Source organism: Falco naumanni, chromosome 1, assembly GCF_017639655.2.
Source record: "Falco naumanni isolate bFalNau1 chromosome 1, bFalNau1.pat, whole genome shotgun sequence".
NCBI classification, from domain to species: domain Eukaryota; kingdom Metazoa; phylum Chordata; class Aves; order Falconiformes; family Falconidae; genus Falco; species Falco naumanni.
The window spans coordinates 39,568,075-39,588,656 of NC_054054.1; the positions used below are offsets into that span (position 1 = coordinate 39,568,075).

A 20,582-nucleotide genomic window follows, 5' to 3' on the forward strand; every position below is an offset into this window, starting at 1 on the left:
GCCTCACGGGAGGCGGAGTCCGAGCGGCGGGATCGAGGCCCCCCCGCCAGCCAATGGGGAGCGAGCAGTGGCGCGGGGCGTCATGGGAAATGGAGTCCGCAGCGGGGCGCGGCCAGGGGCACGACGGGAAGTGGGGTTTGGCGGGAAGCTAAGGCGAGCCCCCTGAGGAGAATCCCCAGAGGTAGGTGAGGGCAGCGGGGGAGAGGGGGCTTTCCTCAGGGCGGGAGGGTTGTGCGACGTGCTTCCACTCTACGCCAGCGGTGGCGCCCTCTGTCCAGGCTGCCGCTGCTTGAGGGTAGCGTGAGGCCCCGAGGGAGCGGCCAAAGGGTTTGAGTACAGCAGGGCATCCGTACTGCTCCCTTACAGTGTAATCCCACAAGGCGTCAGGGCTCTGCGAGGACCACACACAGCATATGTGAGTCTTCCCCTGCCTCAGTTCCTGCTGCTCCTTTGCTGTTCTCCTTTTTGTGACATAACAGATGAATTTAGCAACTAACAGAGATGTCTGAGGCAACTAGCAATGCCCAGATGACAGAGCTCCGTTTTTCCTGCCGTAGAAGCACATACACCTCGGGGCACACATTTCTGACTACAAGGAACTCCCTCCAAAATGTTCTTCCTTTTTTGTATGCAAATGAAACCTGCACGACAGTCAGAATACATGTGGTGACAGAGGATGTGCGGGAACATGACATGGAAAGCAGATGTTTGCCTTAATTCTGAAATTGTTTCAGCAAATAATAACATGTAGAAAGGTAAAAGCCCAAAAGCTTCTGAAAAAAACCTCACATTTCATAATTTCCTTGCAGAAATACGTATTCTTACAATGATGGGAGCCTAACAATTGCTATTGACCTTTAAAATACATGATTAAAAATAAAGAATAGGAAACCTGGCAATAATAAGTTTACTTTGATGGAGACTTACTTGTCTGCTTCCTCAGTGTTACAATTTGTGGAGATCAAGCAAGGTTGTGTGGGGCTGGGGGCAGAAGGGGTGCATACAAAGCGATCTCCAGAATCCTGTTCTCTAGATCAGTGGAGTAAGAAGTGTCTGGCCTTTCAAATGCTGGTGAAATTGTTTGGAGGATTAGGATCAATTCTCCAAGGAAGAGCAAAGGGCCAGCAAATAGACTAGAGATGCAGATGAAGCAGGAAGGGCTGTCAGGGTATAAAAGGAAGGCTTGGCGCAGCAGAAGTAAAGCCAACATTATAGAGCAGGTCAGAAACAGATTTTCTGTCTAAGAAGGAATTAAACAATATAACTGAATAAAAAAAACCCTTATTTTTTGCTATAGGGGGAAAACATCATAACATTTTGCTGTGGGGATGCTTTATGGATATGGTGCTGATTTTTTTCCCCCGCTCTCTTTCCATCTGCAAAAACAGTTTCCATTTTTAGGCTAATTCACGACTGATCCCCTTCACTGAATTTCAAATCTTCTGCAGCTTCAGGTAGAAAAGGGGCAGCAGAGGGGCCCGGTGCAGAGCCTGCCACAAGTACAATACCTCTGGTTGTGACCAAAGCGCATACCCCATCACAGCTGGCTGCTCGGTGAGTGAGAAGCTCCACCAGCTGCTGCCAGGGCAAGGAGCGTGTGCCATGCCCCGAGCCTGGTGCTGCCTTGCTGCCCGAGCCTGGTGCTGCCTTGCTGCCTGGTCTCAGGCCGCCCGCTGCCTCACAGCCCTTGCCCCTTGGCCATGTTTTCTTGAGGCCGGGAGTCCTGTGGTGTCACTTGGGTTACGTGGGAAGAGGTGAACCATGTTTTACCAGGGCTTTAATCCACCGTGGGGGCAGACACTGTAACACACACCCTGAGACTGCACACCAAGGTGCACATACCTACCCCTTGCCCTGCTACGAGGCAGGAGTTTCCACCAGAACAAAGAAGTGTCATTTTCTCATTTCTTGTTCCTTAAAAATCAAGTTGTTCCTTCCTGTGCTGCACCAGCCTGCTCCCTCAGGGTTACAGGCTGCTGGCACCCAGCATTGCCTCTGCTGTTTGCCTTCTCCCTGCCTTCTTGTGTGCAAGCATGAAAACACAACTCTCCTCAGGAACACATAGATGATGAGCAAAGATCTGGTCCAACAACAAATCCTGCGTGCCAGAGCATACGCACTGGTCCTTGTACTGGTAATGGTTTGCTTTGCTTTGCTTTAAAGTGGCTGCAGTGCCGGCTAGGGACTGCTTGCTGCCAGCTAGCCCAGCTGTGCCACCAGGGCAGGGTTTGGTTTCTCCTAGGCAGGGTCTAACACCACTTGGGAGCCCTACTTGAAAGGCAAAATAAAATAATTTTGCTGTGACTAATGCTTTACAAGGCAACTCTTCCTTTTCTAAAGGTTTCATCCTGTACTTCACAACGCAGCAAAATCTTTCCAATAAATATGGATGATAACCCAAATCCCTCTGTTTCTACACAAGGGAAATCCCCCTCCCTCCCATCACAGCTAGAGCCAGATAATTGATACAATCCCTAATGTTGACACACGAAATGTTTTGTAACAACAGAGGGGAGAGAATCTGTTTATCTAAAACCACATTTGGAGTGACATAAGACTATCACTTTTTTGGTTAAATACCAGAAAGAATATCAATTCTTTGGCTGATATCAGTCTAACCAGATCCATTTAGACTGACAACTCGCATTTCCCCGGTTTTAGGAAGGAGGAGGGGGGGATTGCTTCTCCAGATCAACAACCGTTAAGTCAACAATGACATTTCTTTCCATTTTGTTTGGGGGGAGGAACAAGCACCCCAGCTGTTGAGTGAGCTTGTCTAGAAACCGAGTATGTTGGGTTTGCTTTGCATGGCCGGGTTTTCATAGCAGGGGGGCTGCAGGGCGGTTTCTGTAAGAAGCTGCCAGAAGGTTCCCCGATGCCCTACGGAGGGAGCCAATGCCAGTCGGCTTCCAGACAGCCACGCTGGCATTGCTCGGGGGGGGCACGGATTTAAGATGGAGGGGGAAAAGTGTGGAACTGCAGCCGGAGAGAGGAGCGAGCCAGGGGGAGAGCAGCAGCCCCGCAAGCCCCCAGGGCAGGGACCCAGGAAGCCAGAGCAGCTCCAGGCACCAGAGCAGAGGTGCCCCCCAGCCTGCAGGGCAGCCCTCGGCCAGGCAGGCTGTGCCCCCCAGCCCGGCCAGGGGAGCCCCGGGGGAGCGGCTCACCCACACACACACAGCCCAGGTAGGACCCCACGCTGGGGCAGGGTGTGCCCGAAGTGGACTGTGACCCACAGGCAGCCCGCACTGGAGCTGCTCCTGGCAGGGCCTGTGGTCCCCCGGGGACCCATGCTGCTGGGGGGCCATGCCTCAAGTGGTGAGGGACTGATTGCAGACCCCACTCCCTGTCCCCCTGCACCACTGGTGCGAGAAGGGAGAGAATTCCGGAGTGGAGTTGGGCCCAGGAGGGGTCAGGGGGAAGATGTTTTTAAGTTTTGGTTTTCTTTCTCATTACCCTACTCTGACCGTTAACATCTTCCTGAGCCCAGCTGTCACAGAGCCAGAGCGGCTGGGGGGGCACCCAGTGCCCAGCCAAGGTAAAACACCCCACACCGAAGGAGATTTGGGGGTCTCAGACAGCCACCCCACACATGACGGCTGGATGTGGGGCTGGGCTGCCTGCTGGCTTGGGGAGAAAGTCACAGGAACACTTCTCATTAGCTTCCATCTGTAAAGCCAGATTTTAAGAAAAACTTGTGGCAGGCAGCAAAACTCAGGCTCTGAACAGCAAACCCAGTTCTTGCAGCAATGGGAATTATTTGCATCACTCCCAAGCCTGCGCTTAAGCCTTCAAGCAGGCAGAGAGATCTGATCACGCATGGCTGTTATAGCAGGACTAGGGTCTTAAAATCTCCCTTTTTTCTGAGCTGACAGCCTCCAGTGCCCCCAGCCTCCCCAAGGCTGCTGCTCTGCTTACACCCCTGCACCTCCGCAGCCCGGGGAAACCCACGCTCGCCCAGTTGCCTCAGGCCAGCTTTTCTTAGGATAGTCTTTCAGAAGGTCACAGTTCAGCACCCCGATCCTGCGAAGCAGCATGCCAAACATTCTCCCCCCAGCCCATCCAGGCTCTCAGGGCTAACATGATCCCCCCTGACAGGTGCTGAGCTCAGTAACGGCCTGCCATCCAGCTGGATGAAAAATAAACCGGGATTAGAGCTAACGAAACTCTTCTGTTGGAGCAGCAAAGTCATTTATCGAAGCTTAAGGGGAGTTAATTTTTTTTTGAGGGACAAGGCATGAATGAAGAAAGCAGCAGGCCTTGAGAAGGAAAACAGCAGAGCGGTGGAACAGGTGGCTGGGATTAGGGCAGATGAGCTGGAGGCGAAGGTCTGGGCTGGGGATCAAGGCTGTGCTGGGCAAGGGTGCACGGAGGGGCAGGCACGAAGTGCTGTGCCCACCACCAGCAGGTGAGAGCTGCCTGTCCTGTGAGCAGTGGCACTGATGGAGCCACGTGTCCTCACTGGGCACCCTGAGGCTGAACTCTCCACTGTCTAAACTGTGACACGAGGCTCTCCTTTCTTCTTCTTCCAGCATGCTGCAGCTCTCCTCTACTCAGCTGCTGATTTCCCACAAATCCTCAGGAATGCTACACCCGGGCAAAGTCAACAACGGTGAGCAGTAAGGGAGCTGCCAGCATATCTGATCCCCCAGGGCAGCCAGGCCACCGGAGCCAGGCTCCTGCGGCTGCTCAGCACACAACACGACAGTAAAGCACGAGTAAGAAAGCTCAGAGGAGCTTAAACCCTTTGGGTGCACAAATCAGCTGAGGCAGGAGCAATATTCAGGGAGGAACTCAAGGCAAAGATGCAACACTTCCACCCCCAGCAGCCACCGCATGCCGGTGGGAGCGTGGGGACTGTTAACAATGCTGGAAAAGCTGCTGGAGAAGTTGGACACCGTCATCCTACTTCAGAAAATAAACAGATAAATGTCACTCACTGTCCAAATGCTATCAGCACAGACGCTGTTGTCAATAAAGCAGAAGTATCTAGGAACAGCTTGAACAACTTTTATTATTTTTTTTAAAGTGCTTAAAACGTAAATAACAAGCTCTTTATAAACATTAGTTGCAACTATTAAAACATGAAACACGCAGAACCCCTTCCTGCACGGGGAAATCAACAATTCCAAAAACCCCAGTGCTTACCTCTCCCATTTTGGGATGTTTTTCCACCCCGCGTTTATAACACAAAACACACAGCGGTTTCTTCACAGACAAGTCGTAAGGCTGAGTCTACATGACACTTCAGTATCCACATCCCTTCAGGTTTGTTCCAGTTTAAGGACACACCTCTGTGGTTCTCCTGGCCCGTGACTCTGGGCCAGAAGAGCCAGTCAAGGCAAAAATAAATCACTTGGCCAGAGTTCTTTAAAAGCAAGAAACCCAGCTGTGGGCTGACAACAAAGGCAGAGCACAGCTGTGAGCAACAGCACCCTGCGGAAGACCTTGTGAAACAGCTTGAGCAAGGAGAGACAGACAGACCAGGAGGCAAGAACATGGAGGCCTTGTTAGGGCCGTGTTTAAAACAGAACCAGTGAAAAGCTGCTGCTGGCCCATCAAAACTTTTTTTTTTTTTTGCCCGGTTCAGCAAAGAGCAACAGACCTCAGAGTGTTACGCTGCACACAGACCAAAGTGCCGCTCACCTCCCTGTTTTTGCAAATAAATCACTAAATATGGATATTTGGTACATGAAAAACTTGAGAACGTTTCCCCAGCTTCTTCCTCTCACCCCTCCCCAACGAGAAAATATCTAGGTCCTCAAAACCATTTTCCCCTGGTAACTTAAGAGGTTTTAACAAAAAAATTATACAGACTCCAGCTTAGTGCTGCTGTGTGGTGTGACAAAGCTTGCTTTTCTTATGCAGGGAATAAAAATTGTGCGTGGGGAAAAAACCCACACATTTGCAGGACAGTGGGGCAAAGAAACAGAGAACGAAGACAGAAGCATCTTTAAGTTGCCTTTTCCTAAGCACACGTTGTCATTTGTAGACACCTCTGGACTTCTAAACGCTCAAGGACAGGCACAAAAGATCAGGGCAGCCTCTGCTGTCATCACCATATTTTTTTTACCGTAGCCTCTGTCTCACATGTGATGCCAAGGTATGCGTGCCATACCCCTGCTTCAGCCTTTGGAGACACTCCGCTATCATAAAGTCACGGCAAGAAGAGTGTTTTAGCTTCGCTTGCTCCAGCCTCCCCCGAGATGGCACAGGCTCCCGTGGCAGAAGGCAGTTCGGGGACTGTGCGGCTCCACCGCAACAGAGGCAGGTGATGGGAGGAAGCACGTATTGCTGAAAAGGCCGTACACCAGATACAGCCTGCCATAGCTCTGAGATTAACTTTACATATTCAAGTGCATAACATTCAAGCTTTGGAGAAAAAAAACAGGCAGAGCTGACTAAGGCAGAGAGGGAATTAGGGAGGTGGTGAAACTCGATGGAAGAGGGAGGAGGTACAGCAAGATCCTTATAAACATTGGCACTTGTGTGTGGGGAGCACCTACAACGCCAATCGCTACTGGGGCCCAAGTCCCAGGAAGCAGAAATTTTTCAGGAAGTGGAAAGCCAGCCTAGGCCCCTGGCTCTCATGTGAGATTTTGGCTCTCCCCCTTATTAGCACCTGTGAGACGTAAGCCTTCAACGCTCAGTGCCCCTGCCCGTCGGTGCGGCTGCCCCTTTGCCCAGCCCTCCTTCTCACGCCACGCCATGCCACTCTTGTGACACCGAACTGCTTTCTAGCTGTCCGCAACGCCTCCCTGCCCACCTTCAGGTAACAGGGAGAGCTTCTCCATGAGAGACAGGCACCCAGAAAGGGAATCTAGTTCTCAGGCCATGGGATCTTTTGATTGTACAGGCAGAGAAAGGTTTCTGGTACTTTCTAAAATGGGAGAAACACCTTCCCCTCAGACCTTCATGTCTTTCTTACACCAGAAACAAAGTCCCCACACCTGAGACTTACACAGGGAAGAGGAACGTAAAGATGCAGGTAGAGAAGGGCAAAATCCCAGATTATTTCCTACTAGGGGCAAAGGCAGGTGGGAACAAAAGGCTCATGGCCAGTATCTTCCCAGGTAACAAAACCTCATCCTTATATGATGGTCTACAGGCTAGATAGGACCACTGTCAATGACAGCAACACCAGATCTCCTTTTCTCCCCATAGCTCCTACCCCAACAGCCTGCTTCTCCAGTCTCAGACTTGGAGCATGTCTTTATCCAGCTGTATTTTGGAACATTTTGGCCTGCTCTCCCCAAAGTGTCATCTCTTAATACCTCTGCTTCCCATGTGACGTGAGCTGACAGAACTGCTAAAGACCAAAAGCAACTTGTGCACAGGGTGGAAAGGCTGTGCTGCCTGTGTTTATAAAGAAATTCACCTAGTTCAAATTAGCAGGCAAACAGAAAAGAAAGCTGCCCAAGATGGGTTGCGTTGAACTAAGAACTGGATTTCAGAGCCTTTTTTGGTAGGAAACTGCTACTGTCCTATTGCAAAAGGCACGATTTTTCAAACTCGTATATACATTGAAGCAAGTAAGCAGAAAAGAATATGAAAGTTTTAAAAGAATCCAGTAACTTTGGCAAGGAGATGTGCAGGAGAGAGAACATGCCTTACATGTCAAGACGCTCAAATTCCACACCAACTGACCCTTCACCTGCAGAGGCACCTTCTCTAGCCCAAATCCTGGCAGAACAAGAGAGGGAGCAACCTCCTTCCTATACCCTTCCATAGCATCTCCAAATCAAAAGCTGCACTGTACTGCAGAGTGGCCAGGAGCATCACTCACCAACCTCAGGCTAACACCATCTATGGTTTTTAAACTGCATAACTTGGAGGCTTTTAGACGGTCACTGAACATCAGCAAGAAGCATTCAACTCCTGAGAGAGCTGGCCTACAATGCCTAAGGGTGCGCCCAAGCTGCCAGAGATCTGACACTGGCATGTAGATGCAATACAATTCGAGCGGTGTTTGGTACTAATGCTGGCTTGAAGGGTGTCTGCAGCGATTACTGAATAGCTAGCTTTGACAGAGGGTGTTTGATGGATGCCTGACGGTAGTGAGCTTTATTGCAAGTGGTAGAGGCCACGATGCTTGTGAAGCTCTCTACACCTGACCTAGCAGATGTCATGCATAGAGGTGGCCAGGCAGTCAGACATCCTTCTCTGCACACGAGCTTCGGTCCCGATGGCATCTTCCTGTTGCACTGAGAAAGACAACACAAAGTCAGTGGTGGTGGGCAGCCAGTGGAAAGGAACTCCTGTGGATGCGGGAAAGGGGGAAGCATAATACTGAGTAGAAAATTCAGCTGTGGTTTATGCATACAGGAGTCCCCCCAGGGCACACTGGTGCCAGACAGCCCGGTGACAGGTTGGGTGGTGTGCCAGAAGATCTCCTGCAGTGTTACTGGTGCACAAACTAGCACTGACCCTTCTTCCATACGCGAGTTCAGTTTTGAGCTGGGTAACTGAGGCAGCATCATGACTCTGTGTGCAGGCAGCAAAGGAACCAACACTGCTCACGGTCAGGCAGTGATGTCACCTTGAGTCCTTTACAGCCTCCAACTCCAGCACTGTCACTTTGTGTAGCATCTCCCACATGGTCAGGTACCGGCACAAATTGGAGATAGCTCTTCAGATGGGGACCCTTCATTTGGGGGTACAACACAGGGGGAAAGAAGGGAAAGAGGCATCCAATAGTAGTCCCTTCCCCTCACTGCCCTGCTGAGCCTGCTCAGCGAACAGTAACATGCTGGTAGAGCCTTGCTCAGTTTAAGCATCCCTGATGTCATCAACCAATTTAACACCATCCCTCAGCCAGGGTACACCACTTCAGAGAAAAGAGATATGGAAGAGTGTGGGCAGAAGAGCAGCAGTAGCAGGATGAAGACATGGGCAAGGTGGTTGGTTTCCAGTTCTCAAATGTCTGTGGACCACTTAAAGCATTGGCAGGACGAGTGCCTGAAAAGATGCCACTTGGTCACAATGACAGGAACCTAAGGAGGCATTGGCCTCAGGTGGAGGGCTCTGCTCCTCCCCATAGGGTGGATGACAGCCTATCACCCTATAGCTCCCTGGAGCCAGAGATGGGATAAGCTTGGGCTGGGAAGGAGCAGATAACCTTTCCTGCTAAACTCGGTGAACAGAAGCCACTGGAGCCCTCTTGTAAGAGAAGCCGGGGGTGCAGGGACGTTTGCAGCGTGTTTATTGGAGAAGTGCTCTAGGCAAGTGAGGCTGGTCTCTGGGGAGAGGTTACTTGGTCTTGCTTTCCCCCAGCGGGATCTGGAGGAGCGTGGGAGACTGTTCCATGATGCGTACCAGCAGCTGGTCAATGTAGTTCTCTAGTTCATGGATGTGCTCCTCCTTCTTGCTCAGCTCCTTCTCTCTCTGCAGCAGGAGCTGGATGAGTTCATCATGGGTCAAGTGATAATACTTGGCTGACTGGTCCAGTATGGTGGGATCCTGTGGTAGAAACCAAGAGGAACATTCAGTGAGTCAAAACTGCTGCTCCCTTTAGCATCTGCAAGATGCAGCAACAACCAAAGCAATCACATTTTCTGTGTTTGTCTTCTTTTCAGATCTGACCTGATGAGCCTGAGACATTGTGCAGCTCTCAAGTCCTGTCTTTACAAAGCAGCTTTCCCACATGCCATGCAGTCACCCAAAAATATTGGAGACAAAACAGCTGCCCAGACATCCAGCCTCCTCCTTATGGCTAGAGGTGACCACAGAGCACTTCTACCAGCTGAGTGAACCATTTACAAAAGCTTCCAGAAAGACTGTGTCAAACCTCTCTCCCCCAACAGCTAAAAGCTAAGGGCATGGGCACAACAGAGCCCTTTAGCCTGGCATAATGAGGCCTGCCATTAGCTACTCCCCCTTTTCTGGGGCTTTCCCCTTCGCCAGTCCTCCAGCCACAGGCCTGGATGATGGCAGAAGAGGAGAACTGAGAGCCAAAAAACCCTCCAGGAGCCCCCAGAGGACGAGAGCCCTGGGGGAGTCAGGTCTCCCAGCAGAGCTGGGGCTGCCAGACAGGCTGGAGCAGCACAGGGGAGCAGGCCCCAGACAGACCTTGTCCCAGGAAAGTTTAAATGCTTGTAACCCACAACCTGAACTACCTGCGGCACCACAAAGGGCTTTCTGGGTGCACCAAGCTCATGCTTGTCCTTCCACTCAGATGAACCCCAGCAGCAGCATTTTACATGTCAAGTCAGGCAAACAGAGCGGCAGTAGACAAAGGGAAGGAGAAGGCACCTCATGAGACCGTGCCCTCAGACATACCACGCAGGTATTTGGCATGCCTCAACACACCAGCATTTGAAATACAGCCAGGCAAGCAGCATTTGAGCAAGGCTCCAGGAAGCACTTTCCCTCTGCCTCTGCCAGGAGAAAAAAAACACTTCAGGCCTTCAATCATGGAGCTATCACATCCTCCACCTTTCACGTCTTGTGGATAACCAGGCATTCACTCACACACTGTACAATAAAAACCCCAAATCAAGGCAAGCAATAGGAGAATAATGATGGGGTGAGAAGGTCCAAAGATCAGGTCATGGAGGAAGGGAGGCCAGCAGGAGGCTGGGCAACCAGGATTCAGGATGTCAGCGTTAATACACATGGTTCTGCTCACACTGTGGCAGGAACCCATTCCACATCCTCCAACGGCAGTTTTCTGCACTTCTGTCACCAACTACAGACCATCTCAAGCAGGTGGGAACGCAGCTCTCACCTCAGTGGTAGGTTCCTACCTTTAACTTCTTTGAGTCTGTTTTCTCCGGCTGAGAGGACAGGGCCACAGGCTGGACACTGCTTGTGGTGACAGTCTTCAGCTTCTCCAGGCCATTGCTCAGAGCAGTCGTCAGACTGGACCTGTGCTGCTGCTTCTTCTCACTGGAGACCTCTTGCACCGCAGCAGTGATGGGTTTCACTGGGTGAGGACTAAGGAGAACAAGAAGGCTGGACAGTTAACACCCTCCCAAGCTGAGGAGTGATGCTGCTAGCTCTCCCTATAGTTTTTATGGGGATGGGACCCACTTATCAAATTTAATCAGCTCCACACAGCTAAATTCTCTGTGTCTGTGTTGCTCAAAGCTTGCCTGCTCTGTGGACAGAAAGGAGAGTGAGCATCCTACAGCGCAGGCAGCCCACAGCACTCTCCAGCACCATATCTGCCCAGAGATGAGATAAGGAGCCCCAGGACATGTGTTCGGCTGACATACAGAACAGATCCCCATGCCCACACCTGTGTTGCTCAGTCCACACTGGGAGTGCTGTGGGTCAAAACTCCCAGCTGCCTGGCATTAGTACAGCTGGGGAAATCTAAGCCAGGTCCAATGTAACAGGAGGCTGCTACATCCACTGCACAGAGGGGCATTTTACTACCCAGGAGCCCCCAGATTACTGTCTGTGGTCACAACTCCTGCTTCAGGGATGCTCCTGCACCACTGTGCATCAGTTCCTGCACTGCCTCAGCCCAAAATCTGGACTCCACCTGCCTGGAAGACACCACAGAATTTGTCCCCCTTCAGCAGCCAAAAGGGAGGGTGAGGAGATTGTGTCCAAATGCACCTTCTCAGTCATTGTAGGGGGAATTACATTTTCATTCAGTTTTGCCTCACTCTTCACCCAGTTTCTGGGCTTAAAGTATGTTTGCTTTTCAGCATGATGGAAAGAGAAGTGACCTGATGCTTCCTTCCTGCAAGGAACAAGCAGACCTGCACACCATACTCAGAATGAAAAGATCATAAAATCTACTCAGGAGCTTTGCAAAGCCTCTGTGCTCATCAGATGAAGCAGCCACCCTGCAAAGGGTGATAATCCCAACTGCTGTGCATCCAAATAGTGCTGCAGGGGAAGGGGGACATCTTGCTCGCAGGAGCTCTTTACAAATGGGGACCTCAGGGTGTTGGTAGGACAGGTTGTGGGAGGAGGAACAGCACCCACAGTCACTGTGTGAGCCATTAGCCAGACTGGGAGAGATGCCTCCCAAGTCCAGCTTGTGCTGTAAGTGCTTGATTTTATTTCCATTTTGAAAGCAGAGCAGGTGGCTTCCAACCCTGCTCCAGGACAGAGATGATGGGTGAGGCTGGGACAAAGGCAACATCATACAAGGCATCAGGTGGGTGGCTCACGTCCTCAAGGCTGGTGTCCTCATGCCTTGTCAATGGTGATGGGGTCAGGACGTACCAAGCGGTCTCCCCATCGTGCTCACAGGGCATGTCTAGAAGTCCTCTTCAACCACGATGATGCCTCCTGTCACCACTTGCTAGGAGAGAACAGCAATGGTAGCCACAAACCAGCTCCAACAAGCCAAAGGATCAACATCCTTTGTCAAAGCTGTCCAAGCATGTGAACAGAGCCCACAGTTCCTGGGCAGCTTGAAAGGATGGAGAGGAATCCCATGAACCTAAATAGGAGTCCCAGTGTCACGGGCTGGAGAAGTTGCTGTTCTGCACATCAGCCTCAAGAGCTCTCCACCGTGGACCAAACCTTCACCAGCAGAACTAGAAACACCATGGTACCATGTTACAAACAGTTGTGCAGTTGTCTGTTTGTTACGATGTAAAATGGGGTGAGGGTGAACTGGACCAGAGGCCATACACAGATCCTGAAAAACTGTCATTCTCAAATCCTTTGAAAAACCAGAAGTAATGAGTTTGCTTGCTTGAACCACTGCTAGCTCCCTTCCTAGCCCAAAATGAGTGGGGCTCACTGCAGAATCTGGGGAAGACAGCTCTAGTACCACAGCAGGACTTCCACCATTCCTCAAAACAGTGTCTGGGAAGGAGAGCTCTAGGGGAGCCTCCAGGACTGCTCCTCACAGCCAGGTCTGAAGATAAGCAGCCCCAAATGCCACAGTCGCCTCATGCATCCCCACAGCCAGCGTAAAGACTAAGACCAGAAAAGTATGGCTGCTGAAACAGGAGACTGAGACCCCTAAACAAGAGGTCTGTAGGGCACTGACTGGCCATCATGAACACTCAAACTATTTTAAACCTCTGAAGGGGAGCTCTTCTGAACCAAACTTACCAAGGCCACTCTACAGAATGAAGACCAGCAACAGCCTTGGGATGCTAGTGGGATAGCTTGGATGCATTCTGAAAGCAGGGGACACTTCCCACTGCAAGTCTGGGCACAGGCAGCTTTCAGCCCCATTGCCAGTGGGAATACATTAATTCCTGCAGAGCAGGAAAAGGTATTTATATTTAAAAAAATGTTATCCCATTCTTTCCTGCTGAGAGGGTAGGGTGCACAGAGATTCTGCTGAGCAAAACAGGGGCTCTGCCCCCTCGACTTGTCCGAGATCCAAGAGGATCCAAAAGCAGGAGGCATTCCTCCACCTGTGTCCCGCCCCAGGATGGCTGGCACCAGTTACTTCCAGGGGAGCAGAGGTTGCTTCATGCCTTATAGCCATGTCTGAAGTCCTGATCGATCTGCCAAGAAGTTGGACCTGCCTCCATCTGCCGGTCAATGAACATGAACTTGAGAGCAGAATTAGTTGCTCACGGTGACAGTCTACGATGAAGCTTATTACATTCAAGATGAAACATCTCAGGGTTGCTGAGTGGCATAGCCAAGCCCCTCTCTGGGCAAGCCTTGCTGTGTCACAGCACAGCTTTCACTGACACTCCTGAGGTCACTGCTGAGCACAGCAAAAAACTGGGGGGGATCCCCCTGCAGCAACTCAGAAATTAAAGTCTTCACCATCCCATTAAAATGCTTCTCACAGAGCAACAACACAACAAAGGACAAATCCAAGAAAACCAGTGTCTCGTGGGCAAGCCACTGTGCCTGCAGCAGCACACAGCACCTGAGGGCCAGACCTCCGTGCAGAAAGTGAATGACCGAACACAGGATCAGCAGCCTTTCCCCCAGGTCTGTATGTGGATGTGGCAGCCACTCACTGAGCTGCAAGGGCTCCACAAGGATTACATTTAGATCACACAGACTGGCATATGATTTAACCTGGAACCTTGTTTTCAGGACAGAACAATTCTGCTGCACTCCTGACATCAGGAAGGCACAAAGCAATGTGCACCAATACCACCTCAGCACTTGTTGGTAACAGGATTGGGGATGTCACAAGTACCATGACATCCTGCAACAGTCACACATCTGAGTTCCCAACTGATGGGAAAGGAGCTGCACAACTGCTGGGCTCCTCCGAGACAGCAGAGTCCCCAAGGCACTGTCATGGTCTGTCCTTTAGGTCCCACCTGTACTGGGGGATGTGACCTGAGATACCTTCCCACTGGTGAAGGCAGCAATCCCACTCTTCCCCAGAGAGCAGAAAGGGAGCCTCCATACACTTGAGTGATGCGACTGATGCTCTGAGCACACACCTTACCCCAGAAACTAGTTTTGTGGCAAGAGCCATCTCTCACCGCAGGAGAGAGGAAAGACCTGCAAATCTAATCCCAACAGGTGGTCATTGTGACCAAGCAGTGCCTCAGCCAGACTAGGCAGGAGGTGTCACTCAGATACACAAGTCTACCACTTGACTTGACATCTTGAACAAGATGACCAGCAGAGAGCCCTCTGGCCACTCACCAGTGACATGGGACATCTCACTCACCATGAAGACATGGGACCCCACACCCAGCTTCCATCCCTCCCAAGGAGGGCACATAATCCCAGCACACCAGACTCAATAATCCACGCCAGATACCAGCTCCTCCTTCACCTGAGGAAGACACTTTTGTCCTAGCTAAGCCTTAATGCCTGTTCTAAGTTCGAAGTCTGTCCTTTTTCCTACCGTATCTTTTCTTTGTCTGTGTGCCATCCTAACAGGAGATGATTCCAGGACAGGGAAGCATCACCATGGGGACCTAGAAAAGGACCCTTCCAGTCTTCCTCTCTCCCCACATGACAATTAGTCACATCTCCCCAGTCTTATAAAGTAGTGCAGAACCTCAGAGCCTTCCACAGAGACCTCAGGAAGTCTTCAAAGGTAACTCTTTCAAAGGTTCATCAATCCCAGCAGCACGTATCCAAACCATCCGTGTTTTACAGGTAGAGAAACCAGAGCAGAGATGTTCAAGGACTTCTCAGATGTGTATCATGACAGAATCCAGCACTGACATGACAACCAGCTCTTGGGTCCAAGCCCACTTTCCTCCCAAGAGCCCATCAGGCCTTGGATGGATGCACAGTCAAGCCTGAAGGTGACTGTGAGCATGTACCATTGACATAGAGGGTCCTGGGACCATACTTCTCTCATTGCCTAATTTCACCCTTTGGCATTGCAGGACACTTCTCCTTCCATGAAATGTAACAAACATCCACAAAATTCAGGAGGTTTCTGTATACTCTCTATCTGCAGATTTTGAACAAGGTTATCTGCTGGAGGATGAATAATCCAATTAAGAACAGTTTGAAGACCTGGCCTCAATAAAGAAAAAACCCTCAGCTATCAGACCCATCTCTTGCTGGTCTTTGCTCCTGAGGTCATTTTAAACGTCAAACCCAAACTCGAGCCAAGGAAGGATCCCCATGGGCAAGAAGGGCTGGAGCTCAGCTAACTTCTGCTGTCCCCATCCTCCTGCCCTCTCTCTCCCCAGGGCCATGACCAATATTATTCTTGAGCCAGACAGGATTTTATCATTTTTCAGTGCCTCCGTGAAGCTCCATTTGCCTTCTGTTGCAGGAGTGAGGCTGATCAAAGAAATCACTGCTAGAAGACCTGGGTTCCCATGTAAACTCTAAGAGCTCAATCCTTGATACTCTGGGCAGACTGAGCCCACGACAATCTCCTCCTGCCCAGGCAGACCAGGGGAAGATGTACCAGGAAAACTAGATGACCTGAAGGACACAGAGCAAGACCCCATGCCCTAAGCTCAGCATCTTTCTCCACTTCACAGCATTTCTACAAGCTCAAGACTGACCTGGGAGAAGGAACAGCCCCTTCTTTCCCCTGATGCACCACCATGGTACCCCCCCTTCCTGTTCCCATTATCCTCCAGGCTAAGTCCCACTTGCTTCATAACCAACGGGCATCTCGGCAGGTGGGAAGGGAGAACAGCATTTTGCCACCACCCTGGTGAAACTACTTTTTTTTTTTTTCCCCCCCTGCTATGGAGAGAAGAAGGTTTTTAGTACCTGATGGTCATTTAAAAAGGAAAGAAACCAAAGCTGAATTAATGAAAAGGGAAGGGGCAGTAGCTGTGCACATGCCATGAAGGAACCTGTGAGACCATTAATGGCTGGAAGCTCTCCTGGCAGACATGGAAAAGGCACCTATTTTGCAAGCACAGGAAGATGGGAGCAAAAATTAGCATCGAGTGAAATGCGGATGCAGTTCTGCTGTGGCTGAATTTTCAGCTGGGGCAGGACCTGGATGTGTCAAACCGTTTGCCCTACTTTAGGACAAACACAGGACACCAATGGCCATTCCCCACCGTGATCCAAGAAAGCCAAGGCTTCAAGCTGTTCAGGCTAGACTCTCTGGGACCACGGGAAGGTGAGGGAAGAGGACCTGCAGCAACCCATAGAGTGGCCTCCTTGGAGTCAGCACAACCGTGAGCTGCTGACACTAAGCCAGGGTCCACTCATCGGCGTCCTAATAAAAGCAGAAGGGAGACAGGGTTCACCTCTACCAAATACACACCCTTCGCCTTCCCCGGAGTGCTCACCTGGTTGTCTGCTGGAAAAAGGGCTTCTCAGCTGGCTGTGTCTCCCTGGGCAAAACCACGAGCGCTGAAGCTTGTGTGTCACCGGACTGCGGCAAAGGGCAGGGCTGGGCAGCTGCGCGGCTGGTCGCGGCAGGGACCCCACTGCTCGCGGGGCACGCAACAGGGGAAGGGAAATCAAACTGTTTAGGGTTAGTTGCAGCCACAAGGAAAGGGGTGGAGAAGGCCAAGGGCTGGTTCTCATGCAGGAAAGGAGGCTTGCTTAGCGGGTCCCCGGGAAGGTTAGTGGACTGGAAGCCTTGCCCAAGGGCTTCCTCGTGGAGGCTGGTGAAGCTGAAGCCGCCCTGATCAAGCTTTTTGGGCAGCACAGCTTCAACAGGGAGAGGGTCTGGTGCCTTCTCCACAAAGGGATTGCTTGGGGTATTTGGGCTGAGTGCTGGAGCAAAGGGATTTCTGGAGTCTGAAGCGTCCTGCTTGTGCCTCTCCTCCACCCTATCTGGCTTCCAGAAATCAGCCTTCTTGAAGTCTATCCTGCTGTCTGCTGAGAACTGGTGCAATGGCCCCTCGGGCTTACTGGCTGGGGGTCTGCCCTGCTCTGCCTCCTGGGGAGGGCTGACCACTGCCATGGAGGCAAAAGGCTCAGACTGGCCTCCTGCTTGCCTGGTGGGACCAGCCACTGGCTCGTGCCGCCCCTCACCATCATCCCATGCCGGCTCCAGCTGGGGTGGACTCTCCCCATGCGCTAACCTTTGGGGTCGCACCGCTGAGCCAGCACCCACAGGGTGACCGGCTGCCTCCTGCTCTTCCAGAGCCGTCCAGAAGATTTCCGACTGACCCAAGTCTAGCTTGGAAGGTTGGTTTAGTCCTGACATCCTGAGCTCCTCAGGGAACAGCTCCTGTTTGGAGGCCATGTCCCAGTCAGCACTGTCTGTGGCCCCCATCAGAGGGGATAAACCTGGCTGGCTCCAGCTCTCCTTAGCACCTGACTGGCCTAATCCGTCTAGGAAGAACTTCGATGGGCAAGTCTCAAACTGCTCAGCCACATCCATCTCATTCATCTCTGACTGGTCTTCCCCCAGAGAAGTGTCCCCTTTTGCCACCTTGTCAGCTGCCACCTCCAAATTAGCTGCTGAGTCCGTAGCAGCAGATTCAGCATCCTTAGAGACTGGGAACTCGCTCCTGGTTTCAGCTATGTCCACTCCCAGTGCAGGTGGGTTGGGAGACACTGGGACAGAGGGCTCACTGCTCAGATGACTCCTTGGCACCTCCGTGTCTGCCTTGGGGCCTTCTGTGTCTTCCCGTCGTTCCTCGCTGCCTTGCTGCCTCAGTTGTGGGTCACAAGCATCCTCCTCATCATCATCCCCTCTGCCTCCTGCAGCTGCAAACCACCTCGGAGGTTTGGGGGGTGGCATGGCTGAGCCTGCTGCCATCTCCTCTCTCTCTCTGGTATCTGTCCACTGAGAGAGGACAACATGCCTCTCGCAAATGTCGGAGCTGAGTTTTACACGGTTTTCACTGGCCTCAAGCCGCATGGTAGCCTGGAGCCGGTAGATTGAAGTCCGTATGTCGAATGTTTCCTCCTCGCTACCAGCACCCTGGGGCTCCATCCCTGGCTTGGGGACCAGAGGGAACTGTCGTGGTGCCACATCTGCAAGCACTCGTGGGGGCACAGCCACCACGTTGCTGCCTGGCAGGGTTTCAGAGGTGAAGGTGCTTCTGGGCAACACACAAGCGGCAGCACAAGGTCCACTTTTCGCTTCAAAGGTGCCTTCACCGAGGAAAGCTGGTCGTGGGCCAAATGCACTATCCTGACCCACAGGCTCCTGCTCAGCCACACTTTGGGTGCTCTCTGACAGGTCAGGAGCAGTTTCAGTGGCTATGGTCATCCATCCATTTGTTCCTGCACTAGAGTGTTCCTCCTCATTACTGTCCCCTTCCTCCCTAGCACTATTTTCAGCAATCAGTGATGCTGAAGCCTCTTTTTCCCCTGGGCTTCCCGATGCAAATGCAGCTGTCCAAACTGTAGGCGTGCTGCTTTTCCTCCTCCCTCCCATTGACCCTGCAGACACAGGGCTCAGCACATCCTCTATCACAGTCGCTTCCTGGGTTGTGCTCACCAAGTTTGCCCCCACATCTAAACTGGAGAAATTTGTCCAAGACCGTAGAGTTGAAGGCATTTCTCTGCTGATTTGTGGATCAGCCTTTTCAAATACCTTTGTCCCCTTCTCATGAGTTGGCTCGGCTAATCTTTCTGTGGGGCTGGCTGCAACAGGATCGTCGATGAAAGCCATGCCCTCCACTGCCACTGAAGCAAAGAAGTTTTCCTTCTTCAATTCTGGCTTAAGCCTGCTGGTCGCAAAGGCATCGAAGGTATCGTCCCACTCTGAGAGTGGAGGAGGGACCGCAGGTTTCTTGTCTGGAGAAGGAAGGTCTCCTTGTGATAGGGGAGTAGTTTCTGGAACAGGGACACAAACGCTTTTGGCTGGAGACTCCCTCTCTGGATCTTTATGTCTTAGGGAGGCAGAGGGACTGCAATCCTCAGAAGAATAAAAGCTCCCAGCGACCTCTGTTGAAGCATGCGGCTCAGACGGGAAACTAGAGAAAAAGTGAGTAGGTGAAGGAGAATTTAGTACCTGGTCAGCGAGGAGGTCCTCAAAGAACGGATTGCTCTGCAGGGAGTTGAGGAATGGGTTGGTAGGGGACAAGCATCCAGACTGACTGTCTCCAATAGCGGGAGAGAGGTTAGCGCTGGGCATGCTAGCGAGATGGGCTACAGCAGCAGGAGGAAACTGGGCAGGGGAGCAGGGAGGAAAATGAGAAGGAGCATCTGAGCTGGTTTCTACCTGAGGAGACACTTCCAGGCTGTGGAGGGAAGACAAAACAGTCCTCCTGGTTAATGCTGTGACAGCGCTGTAAGCATACACCACACACACTACAAACGCTTCGGTTCAAAGCAATGCAATGATCAAATACATACTCTCCTCTCGTTAGGCAGAGCAATGATTATGGAGTCAAGGCATGGAAAGGGCATGCACAATAAAAAGGAAAGGGCAGTCCTTCTTCTACAACAGCCCTGCGAATTTCCCCTCTCTGCCTTAGCAAGCCCTAAGACTCAGAAGCCCACAAGATTTTTCCCACCTCCTGCAGCCCAAGGACTCAGCTCATTTTTTTTTGTCCCAACACTGGTGCGTAACAAGGGCAGGCTGCCCAGCTGGGATCTTGGGTCAGGGTTACTTGAGCCAGTAAGAGCACGCAGGAATAAGTCTTTCCCAGTTTACACCAGTGCCTCATTACTTGTTTGGCAACATATCACAGCAACAGCAGATGCGGAGCTCCCTCCTACACGGGACAGAGGGTAGCACGGCTGCAGGCAGCCAAGGAACAAGAGTTAAGCAGGAGGGAGCATGGGGCCACGATGTGGTCCAGCCTCCCTGCACACCCTTCATCACATCACTTCTGGCCAGAGATTCCGAGATGCCCGAAACCCCATGGGGGACCACAAGAAGGAGGAAGGGACTCAGCACATCTCAAATTCAGACTGTCACTCTCCTGCACCTTGCCCCAAGTCAGGCAGACAGTTCTTTGCTGCCTTTTCAAGAGGGACTACACTGACCTTTCTTTGGGATTTCATCAATCTTCCTTTGAGAACTCCCTCAGCAATGTGCATCGCTACCCTCAGGGAAGCTTCATAAGGCCAGGACTGGCTGTCTTGGGGTTTTTCACATCACGAAAGGTGCAGTGTGAAGACCCCACACCGCAGCTGGTGCTCTGATTGTTGTGCTCCCTCCTGAACCCCTGTGCCCCTGACTCACCCATGCCAAGAGCAATCCCAACCCCAGGATGGAGGCACCCGGCACTGGCACATGTGGCTACACTGCCCTGTAACTGAGCTGGCAGGATTACTTCCTTCTGCATTGGCCATGACAGCTGAGCTTCAAAGAGACCCCAGTCTTGGTTTGG

The 20,582-nt window shown here is 51.7% G+C and overlaps 1 protein-coding gene and 1 long non-coding RNA gene across 4 annotated transcripts in view; one reads left to right on the top strand and one right to left on the bottom strand.

Annotated features, from left to right (window-relative positions):
* Positions 1-124: 124 nt before the first annotated feature.
* On the top strand, positions 125-5,488 carry LOC121086651. Its single transcript, XR_005827418.1, has 2 exons — positions 125-181; positions 4,530-5,488. It is a non-coding gene; the product is annotated as an uncharacterized LOC121086651 (long non-coding RNA).
* Positions 4,988-20,582, bottom strand: part of RAB11FIP5 (RAB11 family interacting protein 5) — a 43,044-nt gene continuing 27,449 nt past the window's right edge. The window contains exons 4-6 of one of the 3 annotated variants that reach the window (XM_040590605.1): positions 17,370-19,217; positions 10,743-10,932; positions 4,988-9,456 (exon numbers count right to left, since the gene is read on the bottom strand). In XM_040590605.1, the coding sequence (XP_040446539.1) occupies positions 9,247-9,456; positions 10,743-10,932; positions 17,370-19,217 (2,248 nt within the window). In that variant the 3' untranslated portion in view covers positions 4,988-9,246. Of the gene's footprint in view, positions 9,457-10,742; positions 10,933-16,625; positions 19,218-20,582 lie in introns of all 3 variants that reach the window. The other 2 variants (XM_040590596.1, XM_040590612.1) reach the window with 2 other exon arrangements.